Consider the following 22589-nt stretch of genomic DNA (forward strand, 5'->3'; position numbering starts at 1 on the left):
AACTATACAATACTTCTTACCAACAAGGTACAAGTCGATTACTATGTTCAATAAAAACATTATATCTAGCAAATTTGTTACAGAAGTGTAAATTTTATTATATTATGCAATGAAAAATATTTGAAGAAATAACATACTTAACTTACAATACTGTAGTACAAACAGTACGACCTGAGAAGCTCTTTAAAACTAGACAATGCTTCTTATCAACAAGGTACAACTCGTGGGCTTTGTTCACCTAGACATATATACATCACGTATTTCTATGAAAAATAATAATGTTAGTATCTAAGGTCATAGAAGGCACTTTCAGAAATAATATACAAAAATTTTGGAGTTGTAGTACAAACGGTACGACCTGAGGAGCTCTTTAAAACTATACACTACTTCTTATCAATAAGGTACAAGCCGTGGAATTTGTTTGGGAAAACATTTATACTTCACGTATTTATTATAAAAACATCAATTTTAGTATCTAAGGTCACAAAAGACACTTTCAGAAATAACATACAAAAATTTTAGGGTTGTAGTACAAACGGTACGTCCTGCAGAGCCCATTGAATATAACAGTGGTTAGCAGAAACAAACACATATTTCTGATTGTTTGAGCACACACACGTAAAGACGTCCATCCTAACCACGTTTACAAGGTTAGTACAAAATTATTTTAAGGTTTAGACCCTAAGAAACACACCCTTAATCAAATTAACATAATTAAAAATAAATATAACAAATTATAATACAAATAATAAAAGTTAGTTGTTAAAAAAGAGTTTAATGTTATTTAAAAGTTAGTAAAAAGTAAAGAAAAAAAATGTAAAGAAAATTACTTGAAGTCTTCCTAGATCCACATCTGTAATTCCAAGTAAAACTTCATTATGCACAAACACTTTTAAGCCTTGAACATCCTCAATCTGTAAAACATAAAACAAAAACAAAAAATTACAAAAACATTCCTCCATTACAATTTTGTTTTATTATATTATATTTCCGTCTATACATTAATTGTTTGTTCTTTAAAATATTATTATAATTACAATATCTCTTCTTCCACTTGCATTGCATTTTACGATTTCGATTAATAATAATAACACGTGATATAATTTTATATTTTTAATATTTAATATTTATATTATATTGACTATATTGTTTGCTAAATAGTAATAATAAGTAACAAAAACGAGTCGAAAATGCATAAAACATATTTATAAACAAATATGTTAAACATAATAACATAAATATGTCCATAGATGGCGCTACTGTTGACAGCATTGACACAAACCTTTGTTCGTGTTATTTTTATTTGTTTAAATGAAATACTTATTAATTTAAATTATTATAAACATTATAATTATTATTTTTTAAGCAATTTTTTCAAAAATATTAATAAACTAGGAACAAAATTTTGTTGGAAAATAAATAAATTTGAATCTCGAAGACGTCAACAGATGGCGCCACCGTATTTTAAATCAATTTAATAATTTTAATTAGAAATTTAACTACCATATAATATCTTACAGTCTACGTCTGATATATATTTTTACTTTATAAATATAATTTATATTTATGTATATTTACAATATGCGTGTATGTACAATGCTAAAAATTAATTTCATTCATTTATTTATATATTTGTTAACATAAATAAATATATATATATGTATATATGTATATATCATAAATATTTTTATAATACTATAATATATTATTAATAGTTTAATATTGAATATATTGTCAGGAATAGATTATTATTCTAATAAGACGATCTACATAGAGTGCAGATTTTAATCGTCATTGACGTTGATGACGATTTGACGATTCTATTTTAATATTATATTAAATTCGCGTGTGATTTTTCAAATCTATTGTAATACTTTTAATAAAAATAAAAAATCTTTATGTCAAAAGAAATTAAAAATGTCAAAAAAAGTTTTGCTAGTGGTTTGTATCTCGACTTAAGCGTACAACTTCACGCGACAGAGACTATAGTCCATTTTGTGCTCGTGATGTTTAAAATATTTTTTTTAAATTTTTAACGTCGTGTGAAAATTCTGCAAAAAATATATTTGGTTCTTTAAAATATTAGCTAACTAATAGTTTTGGTTTCATAATTTTAGCTATTATAGTTTTGCGAAATAAATTGTTTTATAAGCAAATGCACCAACTTGTGTTTAGTGTAGGTACAAGATTGAGTGAAGTATTTTTAAAAAATATTTATATTTTGCACCAAAATTCACAAAAAATATATAATAGAGACCAATGTGTTAGTTTAAATAAAGCTATTTTATTTAAATTTATTTAAGATTTATATCTTGTGGTTTGAATCTCGACTTAAGCGTCAAACTTCACACAACAGACATTTTGTTAGACAGCGTAGGTGATGCTTAAAATATTTTTTAAAAATACCAAACGTGATGCAAAAATTCTGCAAAAAATATATTTGGTATTTTAAAATATGTATTAGCTAAAAACTAGTTTTGGTTTTACTAGTTTTTATATAATAGTTTTTGTAAAATCAAATTTTTAAAAACCAAATGCACCAACTTGGGGTAGCGAAGGAACAAGATAAAGTGAAGTATTTATAAAAAATATTAAAATTTTGCACATAAGTACACAAAAAATGTGTTAAAAAACAATATGTAAACTCATGTAGAGTTAAAATTTATCTAGCATTTACACCTTATGGTTTAAATCTCGACTTAAGCATCAAACTTCACAACAGAACCTCATGCTCAGTTTACGCTTGCCATACTTGAAATATTTTTTAAAAATACTAAACGTGATGCAAAAAATCTGCAAAAAAGATATTTGGTACTGCAAAGTATTAGCTAAAAACTAGTTTTAGTTTCATAAACATAACTATAATAGTTTTCGGGATAAAACACACTTTTAAAACGAAATGCACACCAACTTAGATAGAAACATTACCCCAATTGCTTCGGGTTATGATACTAGATAAATCAAAGTATTTTTGAAAAATGTTAAATTCAGCACATTTTGCAAAATCATATATTAGCTAGAAAAAACATTAGTTTTATAAGTATAACTAGTATAAATTTGAAGAAAAATTATTTTAAAACAAATAGTTGTTTTAGCACCTTTCGACAAAAACGTGTTCGTTTGGTTGTAATCTTAACAAATAATACTCGGTTGTAATATTAACTAGATACTTATTAACTTAGTTACAATCCTTACTAAATATTGCTCAAAATATATTTTTAACAGAAATGTTTTATAAACACAACTATCACAAAAAAACAACTTTTTTAAAATTATTAGAATTTTTCAAACTTAGACAAAATAATTATTAAAATTGCTAAAATAATGCAATTTTTTTAAAAAATATATCAAATATTAATTTAAATATTACTTAAAATTTACAGATTAAATATTAACTAACGTACAGTTTCACAGATTTTGTTTTAGAACAAAATCTGCACAAAGTCATTTCATTTATAACACTATTTATACTAAATTAATTTTGAAAAAATACTAAACAATTATAAAATGACTGAAAAAAAGTCGAAAAGTTTTATGAAAATATTAAATATTAATTTAAATTTTAGCTAAGATTAAATGATAACTAATGTACAGTTTCACAGATTTTGTTTTAGAACAAAAACTGCGCAAAGTCATTTCATTTATAACACTATTTGTATACTAAAGTATTTTTTAAAAATACTATACACAACATAAAAATCCTACAAAAAATATATCGCATAAAACAATACATCATCTAACAATAGTTTTAATTTCACGTTTCTACCTATAATAGTTTTCGAGAAAAACGAATTTAAATTTAAAATCGTAGCCTTATCACGCAAGTCACTTACGTTAGATGGCAACGCTGCGCTTCTATCGCTATAACTCGCGCCGCACAAAATGTAATCATTAAAAACGTTCTTATATTATAATATATCGACTTATTGCTTTCACATTAATTTTCTAAATACTATATTCTAATTATTTAATTTATATAATTTATATTTAATATTTATTATTTAATAATACTTGTTGTATATATATATATATATATATATATATATATATATATTCTATTTTTATTATTTTTATACAAGTTTTTTGTTTAAAGTTAGTTAAGAGGTTAAAAGCAGTGTTAGGCAAGGTTTGCAGAAATTTTACTATGCAGGTTAGAAATTAAAATTTGGTGCCCAGGATGGTCCACTCCAACTTTTATTAAGATTCAGGTTTTAGATTTAGGTTTAGGAAAATAAATTAAACCACTTTGTTAAAGATACTTGTCTAATTTTGCAGGTTTAATAAAATTATGCTTGTTTCTTGTTAGTGAAACTGTGAAAATGTATATCTATTTTCTGTGCGATCAGGCGCATTTTATATATAAATAAACAAGGAATTGCATTATTAACTTCCCGTAGGGTAGTTATAGTAATGGGCTGAAAATCGAAAATGAAAATTTTTGCATTTCTCGACGTTTTGAAGGTTTCTGAACATTTTTAAAGGGCATACCTCAGAAACTAAATGGATGTATGTGTGGTGTGTGCGGATACAAAATTTTCTGTCGACGATTTCGGGCGCACGGATCAACCAATTTGAATGATTCATTTACCATTCGATTCCTATTGAAAGGGAGATGTGCTGATTAGTTTTTGGCAACGGCAGGTCCAGCCGTTACGGAGATATGAAGCAAAAAGTGCAGAAAATACAAATCAAGTTTTTGACAGAACGGAGTATCGGATTTGTATGATCCAAAAAACGTTCAGTTCGTAATGGCGGGGAAAAGTGGTTATTAGTTTTTGGCAAAAGTAGGCCTAGCGACCTCGGAGATACAGAGCTAAGTGTTAAAAAAATGACAGTTTTTGAGAGAACTAAGCGTCCGATTTAAATGATTCAAAGAACTTTCTGCTTGTTTCAACAAAATAATTGCTTTTGGAAAAAAAACATTTTTGTTTCTAATTTTTTTTTTCAAAAAATATTTTTGTAATTTTGGATTGAAAATTGAAAAAATCACCCAGGCTAAGCACAGTCTAAGCGCCACTCTAGTACAAATGTTTACCTGAGTGCGTTTAGACTGTTTATGTATTGGAGCACTTTTCCAATTTTGTGAAAACTATTGAAAAATGTGAAAATGCCGCCAAGCTAAGCACGGTATAAGTGAAAAAGTCGCACAGAATTATTAACTTCCCGTAGGGTAAGTTATTGTAATGGGCCGAAAATCGGAATTGAAAATTTTTACATTTCTCGACGTTTTGAAGGTTTCTGAACGTTTTGGCATACCTCAGAAAAAATGGATGTGTGTGTGTGTGTGTGTGTGTGTGTGTATGTATGTATGGATACAAATTTTCGTCCACGTTTTCGGGCGTACGGATCAACCGATTTGAATGGTTTAAAAAACATTCGATTCCTATTAATAAGGAGAAGAGCTGATTAGTTTTTGGCAAAGACAGGTCCAGCAGTTACGGAGATAAGGAGCAAAGAGTGCAGAAAATAGAAATCGAGTTTTTGAGAGAACGGAGCATCCGATTTGAATTATCTAAAAAACATTCCATTAGTAATGATTGGGAGAAAGGGTTATTAGTTTTTCGCAAAGGCAGGCCCAGCCATTTCGGAGATACAGAGCTAAATGTACAAAAAATGGCAGTTTTTGAGAGAACTAAGCGTCCGATTCAATTGATTCAAAGAACTTTCTGCTTGTCTTAACAAAATAATTGATTTTGGAAAAAAAAATTTTTGCACAATTTTTTTTTTAAAATTTTTTGTATATCGAAAATAATTCAGATTTTATTTTTAATTCTGACTATAGTTCTAATATACTTTAAACAAATAATTTCAACTCTGCAATTCAGTTTATATAATTCTTATAAATATTAGACAATAATACAATATTTATAATATGAAATGTTATGAGTTGTTGTTGTAGGGTTGATTGGATTGGGTTGGGCTCCAAATGTAGATTGATCCACTCTCCAAGGGGTGCTAGATCAGTCCAACCTTGTTCTGGTGTCGTGGGCAGAGCTTAGAGTTTATAATAGAAAATAACAACACTGGTATGAGTCTCCTCAGAACCGTGAGCACCTTATATTGGTATAGGCTGAAAGATGTCTTTACGCAAAGTAGAATACAAACACTGAATCTAATTTCGACTATAACTTTATTTAATCTTTAATAACTTCACATCACAAACTAGCATAGATTCGGGCTAAGACATACTCTAAGACATTATGGCTAGACTTTTGACTAAGACATCACTGCCTTTGCTGGACGATAACTACTCTATTTATTTAGTATAGGACGTGACATATGTGTACTTCCGCATTCGTGCGCTGGCCTTGCACTTTGATTATTTATTAAACCCGCACGAAATGCATTGTTACACAATAAATAATCTATTTGAAAACATTCAATATTCCTCGAACGTTTCGTTACGGTACGGGAAGTTCCAGCAATTTGCCTTAAGGCACGATGCCACCCACCCCACTAGTTTGCAAATGCGTTTAGACTGTGACTACATGGGAGCACTTTTTCAATTTTGTGCAAATTTGGCAACTATTTTTTTTTTTTTGAAATTGAATTGATTTATGATTTTTACATTTGATTTGCTCAGATATAACAATAAGATAGCAAATATTTGCAATAATATATTTGAAAACGTTTATAATTTCTTGAATATTTCATTACGGTACGGGAAGTTCCAGCAATTTGTCTTAAGGCACGATGTCGTACACCACTAGTTTTTATTCAAGCTAGAAGCCAATACAATTATTTTACTAGTGGTGCATGGCATCGTGCGTTAAGACAAACTTTCCGTAATACAATTAAATATTTAATAAAAAAATCTATAAATATTGATCAATGATTAATAGTTGTTTTAAATATTTAATTATGATATTTATTTATTTATATTATTATTAAGATATAATTATAATTACTGTATTCGTTCGTATAACATATAGTGACAATTTTATCGCTTAAAACACTTAAAAATGTTTACATTAACAAGAGATGCCGAATGAATCCATCTGAGAATACATTTCGTACGACTACAACAACGCCTATGAAAAATGTACATTTTTAAGAGTATAAAATTATGTATAGTTTTGAAAATTTTGAAAAAAAAATGCTGGAGATTTTAAAATATGTTTGAACCGTATAAGTGAACTATTGAAATTAAACATCTTGGTACAGAACCCTAAAAATTGTAACAAAATTAGTAAACATGTTTAAAGTCTTTATAAAATAACTGATTCTTTTATATGCATATGTCTAATGATCATTTTAGACAGCTAAATATCATTTTTTTACATTTTTTCTAAGGTATGCCAAAATGTTCAGAAACCCTTGAAACACAAAGGCAAAAAAATTCCTCAGGCTAAGCACAGTCTAAGCGCCACTCCGGTACAAATGTTTACCCAAGTGCGTTTAGACTGTTTATGCACTGGAGCACTTTTCCAATTTTGTGAAAACTATTGAAAAATGCGAAAATGCCGCCAAGCTGAGCACAGTATAAGTGAAAATATCGCACAGAATTATTTGCAAATGCGTTCAGACTGTGACTATGCGGGAGCACTTTTTCAATTTTGTGTAAATTAGGCAACTATTTTTTTTTTTAAATTGAATTCGAAATGAAATGACGATTGTTAATGTAATAATTGATTTATGATTTACATTTGATTTGCTCAGATATAATAAACAAGATAGCAAAAATAATGAAAGTCACAGAGTATTTGTAATAATATATTTGAAAACGTTTAAAATTTCTCGAATATTTCATTACGGTACGGGAAGTACCAGCAATTTGCCTTAAGGCACGATGCCATAAACCACTAGTTCCTTGTTTACTTATATGTAAAATACGCCTGACCGCACGGCAAATGGATAAACATTTTCACTATTGCACTAAATAAAAACCAAGAAGTTCGTGTAAATTCACAAATTTTAATACAAAAAAAATTGGACAAGTATCTCAACATCAATTTTTATACTTTAGTAAAATTTTAGTTACAATTTAGGTAAGTAAAATATTTTTTTACTTTAATTTTCTTTTACAATTAAGCATTTTTGTTCACTAAAGCATCAAGAAGTTTATTTTGTATTATATTTAATTCAGACGATATGATCGTATTCAGATATGCCAAACATTATTTTAATTATACAAATCGTTTCATTAAAATTTTATCATGAAGCTAATAAATTTATTTTATTATTTTAGTTAATTTTAATTTTTTTTATTTTGGGATAAAAGGCAGCTGCTAGACAACAAGAAGATTGTGTTCGAGTTATTAATTTTTTGGTTTTGAAAAATAGATTGTTCCTAATAATAAATGAATTATATATACATATGAGATGGTAATATGAACTATACTATTTTTTTTAACTAAAATTTCATGTCCACTATTAATTCCACTAATATATACAAAGTAAATCCTAAATTTTCACCTTCTACTTCTAATTTGATATCGTGATTATCATGGTGCGCAAAATTAAGGTCGAAGTCACCAATTGGTGACCCCGTAATCGCTAAAAGTTAAAATTTTACCTCATAAAATAGCTTTGTCATGGCAACGTTATCTTATGCTTGTTTCTTGTTAGTAAAACTGTGAAAATTTCGGTTTAAATCTCCACTTAAGCGTCAAACTTCACTCGACAGAGTCATTTTTTAGACAGCGTTGGTGATGCTTAAAATATTTTTTAAAAATACTAAACCTTGTGCAAAAATTCTACAAAAAAATTATGTGGTATTACAAAATATTATTTAACTAATAGTTTTGGTTTCATAAACGTAGCTGCAATAGTTTTTGAGAAATTAATGTTTTTAATATAGATAAACCAACTTGTGTTTGGTGTAAACACAAGATGTAGTAAAGTATTTTTAAAAAATATCGAAACTCGCACAAAAATAATAGACAAAAATATATTTTAGAAAATGTGTTAGCTTACAAAAACTTAAAATTTATCTAGGATTTATTCTTGTGGTTTGAATCTCGACTTAAGCGTCAAACTTCACTCAACAGAATCTGTTGCTCAGTTTGTGCTTGTGATACTTGAAATATTTTTTAAAAATACTAAGAGTGATGCAAAAATTCTGTAAAAAATATATTTAGTATTTTAAAATATTAGCTAAAAATTAGTTTTAGTTTTACTAGTCTATGTATGATAGTTTTTGCAAAAACTAATTTTTAAAAACCAAATGCATCAACTTGTGTGTGGTGTAGGTACACGATTTAGTAAAGTATTTTTAAAAAATATAAAAAATTTTGCACAAAAAACACAAAAATATATATTGGAGACAAATATACTAGCTTACATAAAGTTCAAATTTATCCGAGATTCAAACCTTGTGATTTGAATCTTGACTTAAGTGCCAAACTTCACAACAAAGACATTTTTTAGGCAGCGTTGGTGATGCTTAAAACATTTTTTTTAAATACTAAGCGTGATGCAAAAATTCTACAAAAAATATATGTGGTACTACAAAATATTAGCTAAATACCAGTTTTGGATTTATTAGTCTAACTATAATAGTTTTTGCAAAAACTAATTTTTAAAAACCAAATGCAACAACTTGTGTGTGGTGTAGATACAAGATAGAGTCAAGTATTTTTGAAAAATATGAAAATTTTGCACAAAAAACACAAAAATATTTATTGGAGACAAATATGCTAGCTTACATAAAGTTCAAATTTATCCGAGATTCAAACCTTGTGGTTTGAATCTCGACTTAAGTGCAAAACTTCACGACAGAGACATTTTTTACACAGCATTGGTCATAGATAAGTAAACATACATATAAGTATCATACATAGACTGAATTTATAATTAGTTTCAACAGAAAGAATTTCGAAATCTGAAGATACAAAGGTTTTTGAGGGAATACAAGGTACATTACAAAACCTACGGCAAATAATAATAAATATTGTACAATTTTTCAAAAATGGTAAGGCTTTGAATAAAACAAAAATAAATAGCATTTGTAATATGTATTGATATTATTAAACAACTACATACAATAGACTGATTATGAGTAACAAACAGAGTTGTGACTGAAATATATATTAAATAAATTGTTTTTAAATGCGGTATTAATATAAGTCGAGTGATTGTATAGAATTATAAGGTGGGACCGTTTCTAGGCCGATTCTCTAGTATATCTTCTTTTATGTTGCATTAATATAGCTTTTGTTTTGAATTTTTTATTGCATGTCTCACATTCATAGGGTCGTTCTTCAGTATGCACTGATGAATGCTTTCTTAAATTACTCATTAGTGCAAATCTTTTATTGCATATTTTGCACTCATGAGGCAGTTCTCCAGTATGGATCTTTTCATGTCGGATTAAACTTTTTTTTGCTGTGAATGTTTTATTGCATATTTTGCACTCATGAGGCCGTTCTCCAGTATGGATCACTTTATGTTTATTTAAGTTTTCTTTTGTTTTGAATTTTCTATTGCATATTTCACAGATATACGGGCATTCTTCAGTATGCACTGATAAATGTTTTCTTAAATTACTTAACCATAAAAATCTTTTATTGCATATTTTGCACTCATGAGGACGTTCCCCAGTGTGAATCATTTCATGTTGTTGTAAGCTTTGTTTTGTTGTGAATGTTTTATTGCATGATTCACATTTATACGGTTTCAAGTTATTAGTTGTTTCACTTTTTCCTGAAACTTCTTCAAATGATTTGTTTGTGCTCTCCACAAAATTACTTGATTCACTGATCTTTTCATCACACATATAAGAATTTTTATCTGAAACACTAGTCACATGATCTTGGTCATCAATCGTCTCTTGTTTTATTTCCTCGTCAATTGTAACCTCAGATTTTAAAAATTGCTGCCGACATATATCATCATCCATATACAAATCTGATGTATTTTCACAATCATCAAATTCCTGTTTCACTTGAGGATAATCATCGATCGGTTCGGTTTTAATTGTTTTGTTAAAAAGTGTTGCTTCAGACATGTTTGAGGTTAGTTTGGTTACAATAGACTAATTGGTGATGAAATGTTAAAGATTGAGAAGTCTAAGTGTATAATAATAAGTATGTTTCGATATTTACTAATTCGTTTATTGTTTAATAGAATATAATGCTAGCACTGACCTTTTTACTAAATTTATCTTCGAATTTAACTTTAATAATTCCTCAAACCACTTTGACATTTTTCCGCCATATTTGTTTTATAAACACATGATCAGGTTGGACAACATTGAGCACATTTTAAATGCGAGTTTTTCGGCGGCAAAATTTGAAATCCGAAATTATTATTAGTTTCAACAAAAAACATAAAATCCTTTGGTAAAATTAATTTAGAGTAGATTTAAAAGTAATTTTTAGCTAATATTTTAAAATACAAAATATATTTTTTGCAGAATTTTTGCATCACGCTTAGTATTTTTTAAAAATATTTTAAGCATCACCAACGCCATAGGGAGTTATCTCCGAATAAATGTATATTACCCTGTTTTGGAAAGGACTACTATTTTTAGCGAAAAAAAAATGTCGCTACTAGCTTCAAAATATGTAAAACGTCAAAATTGATCGCTTAGATTTGCCATTCGCCATTTTGTATTAAAGTTTGTGGTTCGCATATGGTTCGCACGTTGTTTCTGTAATTAATATAAAAATTACTTTTTAATTTACTCTAAATTAATTTTACCAAAGGATTTTATGTTTTTTGTTGAAACTAATAATAATTTCGGATTTCAAATTTTGCCGCCGAAAAACTCGCATTTGAAATGTGCCTAATGTTGTCCAAACTGATCACGTGTTTATAAAACAAATATGGAGGAAAATTGTCAAAGTTGTTTGAAAAATTGTTAAAGTTAAGTTCGAAGATAAATTTAGTAAAAAGGTCAGTGTTAGCATTATATCCTATTAAACAATAAACGAGTTAGTAAATATTGTAACACATATATTATTATACACTTAGACCTCTCAATTTTTAACATTTCATCACCAATTAGTCTATTGTAACCAAACTAACCTCAAACATGTCTGAAGAAACAATTTTTAACAAAACAATTAAAACCGAACCGATCGATGATTATCCTCAAGTGAAACAGGAATTTGATGATTGTGAAAGTACATCAGATTTGTATATGGATGATGATATATGTCGGCAGCAATTTTTAAAATCTGAGGTTACAATTGACGAGGAAATAAAGCAAGAGACGATTGATGACCAACATGACTTGACTAGTACAAACAAAACAGTTTCAGATAAAAATTCATATATGTGTGATGAAAAGATCAGTGAATCAAGTAATTCAGTGGATAGCACGAACAAATCATTTGAAGAAGTTTCAGGAAAAAGTGAAACAACTAATAACTTGAAACCGTATAAAATGTGAATCATGCAATAAAACATTCACAACAAAACAAAGCTTACAACAACATGAAATGATTCACACTGGGGAACGTCCTCATGAGTGCAAAATATGCAATAAAAGATTTTTATGGTTAAGTAATTTAAGAAAACATTTATCAGTGCATACTGAAGAATGCCCGTATATCTGTGAAATATGCAATAGAAAATTCAAAACAAAAGAAAACTTAAATAAACATACAGTGATCCACACTGGAGAACAGCCTTATGAGTGCAAAATATGCAATAAAAGATTTTTACGGTCAAGTAGTTTAAGGCAACATTCATCAATTCATACTGGTGAACGTCCTCATATTTGCGAAATATGTAATGAAAAATTCAGATTGAAACAAATCTTAAATAAACATAAAGTGATCCACACTGGAGAACGTTCTTATGAGTGCGAAATATGCAATAAAACATTCACAACGAAAGAAAGTTTAATCCGACATGAAACGATCCATACTGGAGAACGGCCTCATGAATGCAAAATATGCAATAAGAGATTTGCACTGATAAGTCATTTAAGAAGGCATTCATCAGTGCATACTGAAGAACGACCCTATGAATGTGAGACATGCAATAAGACATTCAAAACAAAAAAAACATTAACTCAACATAAAATAGTACATACTGAAGAAAGACCTTATGAATGTGAGACATGCAATAAAACATTCAAAATAAAACCTGTATTAATGCGACATGAAAGAAAACATACTAGAGAACAAAATGCAATTAAAAAGTCAACTAATTAGTTGAATAAGTCTAGAAACTGTCCCACCTTATAATTCTTTACAATCACTCGACTTATATTAATACCGCATATTAAATGCACTTTATTTAATATATATTTCAGTAACTACTCTGTTTGTTACTCATAATCAGTGTGTTGTATGTAATTGTTTAATAATATCAATACATATTACAAATGCTATTTATTTTTGTTTTATTCAAAGCCTTACTATTTTTGAAAAATTGTACAATATTTATTATTATTTGCCGTAGGTTTGCATTGTACCTTGTATTCCCTCAAAAACCTTTGTATCCTTCAGATTTCCAAATTCTTTCTGTTGAAACTAATAATAAATTCAGTCTATGTATGATAGTTTTTGTAAAAATAGATTTTTTAAAAGCCAAATAGGTACAAGGTATAGTCAAGTATTTTTAAAAAATATAATTTTTTTTCACAAAAAACACAAAAAAATATATTTTGGAACCAATATACTAGCTTACATGAAGTTCAAATTTATCAGAGATTCAAACCTTGTGGTTTGAATCTCGACTTAAGCGTCAAACTTCACTCAATAGAACTTGTTGCTCAGTTTGCGCTTGTGATACTTAAAATATTTTTTAAAAATACTTAACGTTATGAAAAAATTCTGCAAAAAATATATGTGGTATTGCAAAATATGATTTAACCAATAGTTTTAGTTTCATAAATTTAGCTGCAATAGTTTTTGAGAAATTCATGTTTTTAATATAAATGCACCAACTTGCGTTTGATTGGGATACAAGATATAGTAAAGTATTTAAAAAAAAAAAAACTTTACATATACATATACTAGAATTATGTATCGGAGAACAATATCCAGGGTTATATGAAATTAAATTTTATCTAGGATTTTAACCTTGCGGTTTGAATCTCGACTTAAGCGCCAAACTTCACTCGACAGAGACATTTTTTAGACAGCGTCGGTGATACTTAAAATATTTTAAAAAAATACTAAGCGTGATGCAAAAATTCTGCAAAAAATATATTTGATACTTTGAAGTACTAACTAAAATTCAATTTTGGTTTTACTAGCCTATGTATGATAGTTTTTGCAAAAACAGATTTTTAAAATAGATGGACATTTTCATAGCTCCACCAACAAAAAACAAGCTTAAGATACCGTTACCATGACAACCCTATTTTATGTATCAAAATCGCCCCCTAAGTCTACTATATTGTACAAGCAAAATTATAAAATACACACTTTTAGGTTTTCAGAAAAATATCGAGATTTTTTTTACATTTTTTCTTGGAATATTGTCCTAAAATTTCAGCAGCTATTCGTAAATCGTAATTTGGTACAAGATCGTGATAATAGATAAACAAGTATTTAAATTGATGGCAAACACGGCCGCTTTGACATTACATCGATTTTAGTTCTTTCAGCATATCGTAGATGGCGCCACCGATCCGTAGCACGTCAATTTACCCTTAAGGAAAAGATTTATATAAATATATAATATAGAAAAGATGAGCCAAATTAGTTTGACCAAATGCAATGAGTACAAAATATACGCGTATAGAATATATTTTCAACAAAATCACAAATATGTTGTAAAAATATATAATAATATTCTTTTTATTCAAAAAGTATATGTTGTAATATATAAAATTGGTACTTGAACGTTTAAAGTACGTGTACTATATCTAGACAGATTTTGCTGAATTTGAAGAGCACACTAGCGCCATCTGTGATATGCTGAAAGCACTCATACAGAGTAAAGCCCATTTGTTCTATGTCCTCGTCAAAATCCAACTTTTAGACCAAGTACTTTTCTCCAAAATTGAAGTCAACATTTATGCTAATTACAATGACAAACCGATCATGTCGTATTTGAAATATGACTTTAATTAAATTATTGTTTTCAAATATTATAGATATTTTTAATGCTATCATAAATATATAATTTATAATTTATCATTATATAAATGTGTATAATGATTGACGACACTAATAAATATGTGCATCACCAGTGTTACCATATTATTGATAAACATTATTCAAAATTGTTATATGATGTGTTTATTTTTAACTTAAATGCCTATCTTGTACAGTAGCAAAAAAGTTTTACTTCAATCGCGCACTCTTTTTTTACCTAAGGTCTAAAAGTTGAATTTTTACCATCAAAAATCTCACCACCACCAAACCCTTGGTACCTTGTTCTTTAAATTTATTTTCATCCCTTATAATTTTCTTCGTCTTCTTAAGGGCTCGGCATATAATCCGAAAGGACATCGGAGGGCGTCCCTTCGCTCGAATTTACCGAAAACGCCCGATTGGGCGTTCGGCGTTGGCGCAAAACCGAAGGGTCGAAGTTTGGGTGACGTCTTGCATGTTTACTAGAAAAAAAGACAAAGAATTAGACAAAAGACAAATTATTAAAATAATTTTGAAATTACTATATATCATTTTTTGAAGTAAAACTTCTTTAGGCGCGACTAGGGTGTAAATCCGTACAAATGTAACGGAAGTGCGTTACGGCAGATAAGAGTCATTCGCTCTCGATGATATCATTTCTATACGGGTCGATTGTGATTGGTCGTCGTGAGTATGATTGCTTTGATTATATGCGTGAAAATAATAAAACAAATGAAAAATCTGTGCCGTGTAAGAAACGTAAGTTTATTGAAGTAATTTGTATTATTCGTGTTGACTATATAATTTTTGGAAATTATTTTTATAAGCAAGACACATACTACAGATGCTCAGAGAATGGGAATGTATCGCCAGCGAAATAATAAAAAAAAACAGTATATATATGATCATGTATAAATCAATATATTCATATATATATCCATTACCCATACCAACTGGGACAGCTAGTATATATATAATTATGTACAAATTAATATATACATTTTTATATCCAATTCCCATACAAACTGAGACAGCTAGTATATATATATAATCATGTACAAATCAATATATACATTTATATATCCAATTCCCATACAAACCGAGACTAGCTAGTAAATATAAGGTTGTCAAATATCTCACTTCCGCCTTTTTGTATTATTGCAAATGCAAAAAAGCGGAAGGGAGATATTTGACAACCTAATATAATCATGTATAAATCAATATACATTTATATATCCAATTCCCGTACAAACCGATACAGCTAGTATATATATGATCATGTATAAATCAATATATACATTTATATATCCAATTTACATACAAACCGATACAGATAGTATATATATGATCATGTATAAATCAATATATACATTTATATATCCAATTCCCATACAAACCGATACAGATAGTATATATATGATCATGTATAAATCAATATATACATTTATATATCCAATTTACATACAAACCAAATACAATAGGCCATATATAATGATGTATAAATCAATATATACATTTAAATATCTAATTTCCAAACAATTTAAAACAGCTAGTATATATATATAATCATGTATAAATCAATATATACATTTATAAATCCAATTCCCATACAAACCGAGACAGTTAGTATATATATAATCATGTATAAATCAATATATACATTTATATATCCAATTCCCATTCAAACCGATACAGATACTATATATATAATCATGTATAAATCAATATATACATTTATGTATGCAATTCCCATACAATGAGACAATGTATATATGATCATGTATAAATCAATATATACATTTATATATCCAATTCCCATACAAACCGATACAGATAGTATATATATATGATCATGTATAAATCAATATATACATTTACATATCTAATTTCCATACAAACCACAAACTCTAGGGCATATATAATCATGTATAAATCAATATATACATTTATATATCCAATTTACATACAAACCAAGTACACTAGGTCATATATAATGTTGTATAAATCAATATATACATTTATATATCCAATTCCCGTACAAACCGACACTAGCTAGTACATATATAATGATATATAAATCAATATATACAATTATATATCCAATTTACATACAAACCACATAGACTGGGCCATATATAATGATGTATAAATCAATATACATTTATATATCCAATTCCCAAACAATTTGAGACAGCTAGTATATGTATATATATGATCATGTATAAATCAATACATATATACATTTATATATCAAATTCCCATACAAATTAGGACAGCTAGTATATATATATATATATATGATCATGTATAAATCAATATATACATTTATATATCCAATTCCCATACAAACCGAGACTAGCTAGTAAATATATAATCATGTATAAATCAATATATACATTTATATATCCAATTCCCATACACACTGAGACAGCTAGTACATATATAATCATGTATAAATCAATATATACATTTATATATCCAATTCCCATGCAAACTATAAGAATTAGGCCATATATAATGAAGCCAGTCAATATATAATGAAGTATAAATTGATATATAAATCCGTGGATAAGTATCTATGCATTCAAATCGCTACGTAGTTCGCGAAGAACTGGGAACATTTTTGCATAGAGGCGCTGCTGTCGTCACATATCACATATTAATTTTAATTACATGACAAGTGTTACTTTTTTACCTTAAGTGATCACTTCGCATGAACCTTTTGTCACAAACAGGACAAGGAAAGTTTTTTTCTCCCGTGTGTGTGCGTGTGTGACGTGCCAGCTCGTCACTTCTGGCGAATTTTTTGCCGCAACCTGACCAGGAACAGGGAAAAGGCCTTTCACCTGAAAAAAATATTAAAATTCAGTTGAATATCTGAAGATATATAAAAATAAGTCGGGTTTTCCTTCCTGACGATATAACTCCAGAACGCACGAATCGATTTCGACAATTTTGCATTCGTCGGAAAGGTCTCGGGCTCCGCAAGGTTTATAGCTAAGAAAATTAATGTTGCATGGCATCGTGCCTTAATGCAAATTGCTGTAACTTCACGCACCGTAATTGAAAATTCGAGTAATGACATTAGTGAGAATTATCAGAATTATGCTTGGTGAAGTCAACGAGCAATCCTTGCCGCAAAGAATAATGAGGTGCAAGCACTGAATTTCACCATTCAATCAAAAATTGCTGGCGATTTGGTGACATACCAATGATTCCGACTGGTCTTCCGTTTGACTTCAAACGATTGCAATTTCCAGTTCGCCTTGCGTTCGCAATAACAAGTCGCAAGGCCAATCGCTTAGTGTTTGTGGGATAAATTTCGAATAGATTATTAAGAAAATCATTGTTTTTCACATGGGCAGTTATACGTTGCCTGTTCACGAGTTGGAAAACCATCCGCTTTGTTTGTGTTAACGTCAGACCAAAAAACAAAAAATGTGGTTTACCAAAGAGCACTTCAATGAAACGGATAATTTGCGAATTCACTTTCATTTACTTAGAGAAGTTCAATTAAAAAACAATACATTTTTGTAATCGAAATAAATTTATTACTGTTGTGTAATAAAATCAAGTTCTTCCTTTTCAAATATAAAACAAACAAAATTTTTTTTCATCTTTCTCACGAAACCATCTGGTGGCGAAACGGAGTTCGTTGGGTTTGCTATATATATATATATATATATATATATATATATATATATATATATATATTGGATATTTCGAATATTCTAACAAGCTTTTTTAATTGTGATTTATCTCGTGGACCTGCCTTACTAAAATTTGAATATTTCTATTCCAGATTGATATTCGTCTTTTTTTAATTATAAGCTCGGTCCATTCCTTTCTTTTTTACTTCGATATTTTAATAGATAGAATTTTTTTTATCTCGAACGTGTCATCGACGTTGTTTTATCGCTTTTCCCTGGAAAATTTTCATCGTCCGATGTTCGAAATTGAAATTGAAAAGTGTGATGAACAAAACGCATCTATTCAGGAAATTGCACTGTCACACTATGTGTGTGATGTGACACATTTAGAATGAAAATTTCTACAATAATTCTTCTCTCTAACACCGAGACGAAAAATAAAAAAAAAGAGTGCGCGTAAGGATCACACGCGATTGAAGTAAAACTTATTTGCTACTGTATAAAGTAGCAAATTTAAGTTGAGTAAAAATAAATACATCATATAAAAATTTTGAATAACGTTTATTAGTAATATGGTAACACTCGTGATGCACACATTTATTAGTGTCGTCAATCAATATACACATTTATATAATGATAAATTATAAATTATATATTTATGACTGTGAACAATAAAGTAATCAAAGTCGTACTTGAAATATGACATGATCTATGATATTCATTCACACAGTGGATTATGTTAAACAACGCCTAAACAAATATTGTTTTTGCAAATTAACTCATCCTGTAACAATTGTGTTTGAAGAACTTCATGTAATTAAAATTAACATACATTCATTTACTGTTTGTATTTTTTAACTTTTTCGCTGACAATATAATCTCATTCCTTGAACGGCTGTAATATCCGTCTTGGCTAACAAATTGAAGCCATACTTTTATATTTGTTTTATTTATCAAGCCCTGCACATAGCTTGATCTATGAATCATTTGCTTTTTTATGTCAACGTTAATGCAATGATCATCATCAATATTACGAGGTAATAAATTAACCATATTATTAATGTCAACAGGCACATTTATAATTTGTGCCAAACATTCCAAATTGTCCATTTGCATGTCGCAATCGTCTAATTTGCATGAAACACAACCTAGGTGAAATTCCTTTCAGATACAGTATCTAGTTTAGGTAGATAATTTGGTATAGGTGGAAATACAAACCCGTTAAACTTACACAAAGTGGGAATTTTACCCGAATTTAATATCTTTCGACAAGTTTGACATCCAACCTGATTATTTGAATCAATATTAAAAAAACATTATTAAGAATTTGTTTTTGAGCATCATTTGATATTTCTAAGCCACTTTGAAGCCAAAGTCGATCACACACAAAATATACATAGCCGAAGCTATCATTTCTTACGCAGCGCAGATTTTTCCTTAGTTTCATTATTTATTTGCGATCATTTGCACTACAATTATTTATGGGGGGCGGGATAAAATATTATTCCGATCCTGACATTTTTATTAACTCACGAATTATACTGCTAACCCATGTCGCGCCTAAAGAAATTTTACTTCAAAAAATGTTTATAGACTACGAGCTAAATACAAAACTCAAGTGAAAGTCGACACATTTTGTTTGTTTTGTTTTTGACATATGATTTGACATTTGATGTATTTTTTGTTTTGCTCGCAGACTAGATCGAATAGTTGCGATAGCTGCGCTAACTAGCGTCGTAAGCGCGAGTCATCTAAGTGATCACTTCAGCTTGGCGTAACAATTTTCGTTGCATTTGTACGGATTTACACCCATGTCGCGCCTAAAGAAGTTTTTACACCCATGTCGCGCCTAAAGAAGTTTTACTTCAAAAGAATATCAATCTGGAACAAAAATACTAAAAATTTTCAGAAAGGCAGGTCCCCGAATTTTGATAATGCTATATATGGAAAGAGTGGTAATTTAATTCTTAATTTTCCGAAGAAGAAGATAGTGTCATTAGTGTCCTCCCAAGATTTTTATCCCTTGACTGTATTTCCTCGATTAGGAATTCCGTTCCCTTGGCCTCCGTTATTATTTCTCGTCCGTGATCCGAATTGCTAAGAGAGGAAAAAATACTGCAAATTATTTCGCCGAACCAATTATCATTTGTAATTTGAGAAACAAGGCCGACAGACACCGCCAAAACCACCACCGCCGACACCGCCGGCGCACGTTTTAATAATGAAAATCACGGCAGGGCCGTCGAGGGTGGTTAATAAAGAATTATAATTGAGGGCGTAAAAAGGGCGGTCGATCGATCTAAAGACTATATAAAGGTCTCTAGGAAAAAAATCTGAACGACCTAAAGATGTTATAAAGATAGGTCTCTATTAAAAAAAATCTGTGAATGTGGTATGCAATGTAGAGTCCAGGTCTCTGATCCATTCATAGTAAACCGAATGTTAAAATTCGACAAATCCAGTTCTGTTTGTTTTTAAGAGTCAGTAAAGTTCCTGAGCTCAAATTATAGTTTATATAAATTTGTTTGTCAGTGAAATTTTTTTTGAAGTAAAACTTCTTTAGGCGCCACTGAGAGATTACCGGAGGACAACGGCAGTATGTAAAATAAAAATTGTTGTAACATAAAATTTAAATTTGACCACAGAATTTTATAAACAATTACGAGTATTCGTTGTTTGTGCTTAGTTTTCACAGCGCACATTAGATTCATTCAAAAATTTTATGTATAACTATACTAAAATATTTATGGAGAAATGTAAATTTTATCTAGTTTTTTACAACATAAATAAAAAAAAGTTCCGTACAAAGTTTTTGAATTGTTCACAAAAATGTAGAAAAATGTCCCGAAAGGTTGTATGGGAAACTTAGAGCAATATATAAGAGCGAGTTTACATTGGATTTATAAAAAAAATTCATATATGACTGTATTAAACTGTTTATATAAAAATATACTAAATTTTATCTAGGTTCTGCTAAGCTAACTAAAAAAGAATGTCCCGTAAAAAGTTTTTGAGTTATTCAGAAAAATGTAACAAAATGTCCGAAAACCTTGTATGAAAAACTTGGTACTATAAATATTAAAACGAGTTTACATTTGATATATTCAAAATTTTTATATAAAACTGAAATATTTATTGAGAAATGCTGTAAATTTTATCTAGTTTTTGCTGAGATAAATAAAAAATAGTGTCCTGGACAAAGTTTTTGAGTTATTTAGAAAATTTTAGAAAAATGTCCTGAAATCTTGTAAGGGCAACTTAGGACAATACATAAGGGCGAGTTTACATTAAATTTATTCAAAAAATTTATATAAGACTATACTGAAATTTTCGTTGAGAAATGTTTAAAATTTGATCTAGTTTTTGCCCAGTTAAATAATAGAGATTGTCCTGGACAAAGTTTTTGAGTTATTCAGAAAAATGTAGAAAAATGTCCGGAAATCTTGTACAGAAAATTTAAGATATGTAATATATAAGGGCGAGTTTACATTGGATTCATTCAAAAATTACATATGAGACTATACTGAAATATTTATAGAGAACTGTCATAAATTTTATCTAGTTTTTGCTAAGCTAAATAAAAAAAGTGTCCTGGACGAAGTTTTGGAGTTAATCACAAAAATGTAAAAAAATGTCCCCAAAGCTTGTATGGGAAACTTAGAACAATACATAAGGGCGAGTTACATAAGATTTATACAAAATTTTCATATAAGACTGTATTAAACTGATCATTACGAAATTTAATAAATTTTGTCTAGTTTTTGTTAAGTTAAATAATAGAGAGTGTCCTGGACAAAGTTTTTCAGTTATTTAGAAAATTGTAGAAAAATGTCCCGAAAGCTTGTATAGAAAACTTAGGACAATATATAAGGGTGAGTTCACATGGGATTTATACAAAATTTTGTATGAAGATATATAAGGCTTTTCACATGAAATGTTTGCGAATTTTATCTAGTTT

The 22589-nt window shown here is 28.8% G+C and overlaps 3 protein-coding genes across 3 annotated transcripts in view; 1 reads left to right on the forward strand and 2 right to left on the reverse strand.

Annotated features, from left to right (window-relative positions):
• The window catches only part of LOC113370319 (Krueppel-like factor 9), a 526951-nt gene that overhangs the window by 18574 nt on the left and 485788 nt on the right, over positions 1–22589 (reverse strand). The gene's annotated exons all lie outside the window — the stretch shown is intronic.
• LOC113370911 (zinc finger protein 59-like) lies at positions 143–10948 on the reverse strand. Its single transcript, XM_026611586.1, has 3 exons — positions 10466–10948; positions 831–914; positions 143–238 (listed from the first exon to the last, which is right to left on the reverse strand). The coding sequence occupies exons 1-3, from the start codon at positions 10946–10948 to the stop codon at positions 143–145; spliced, it is 663 nt and encodes a 220-aa protein (XP_026467371.1).
• On the forward strand, positions 12387–13126 carry LOC113370970 (zinc finger protein 570-like). Its single transcript, XM_026611637.1, has one exon. It carries the CDS (start codon positions 12387–12389, stop codon positions 13104–13106), a length of 720 nt encoding a protein of 239 aa, XP_026467422.1. The 3' UTR covers positions 13107–13126.

The sequence above is a fragment of the Ctenocephalides felis genome, unplaced genomic scaffold (genome assembly GCF_003426905.1).
Source record: "Ctenocephalides felis isolate EL2017-DRISC unplaced genomic scaffold, ASM342690v1 CF-g0.4_SCAFFOLD_00845, whole genome shotgun sequence".
Taxonomy (NCBI): Eukaryota; Metazoa; Arthropoda; class Insecta; order Siphonaptera; family Pulicidae; genus Ctenocephalides; species Ctenocephalides felis.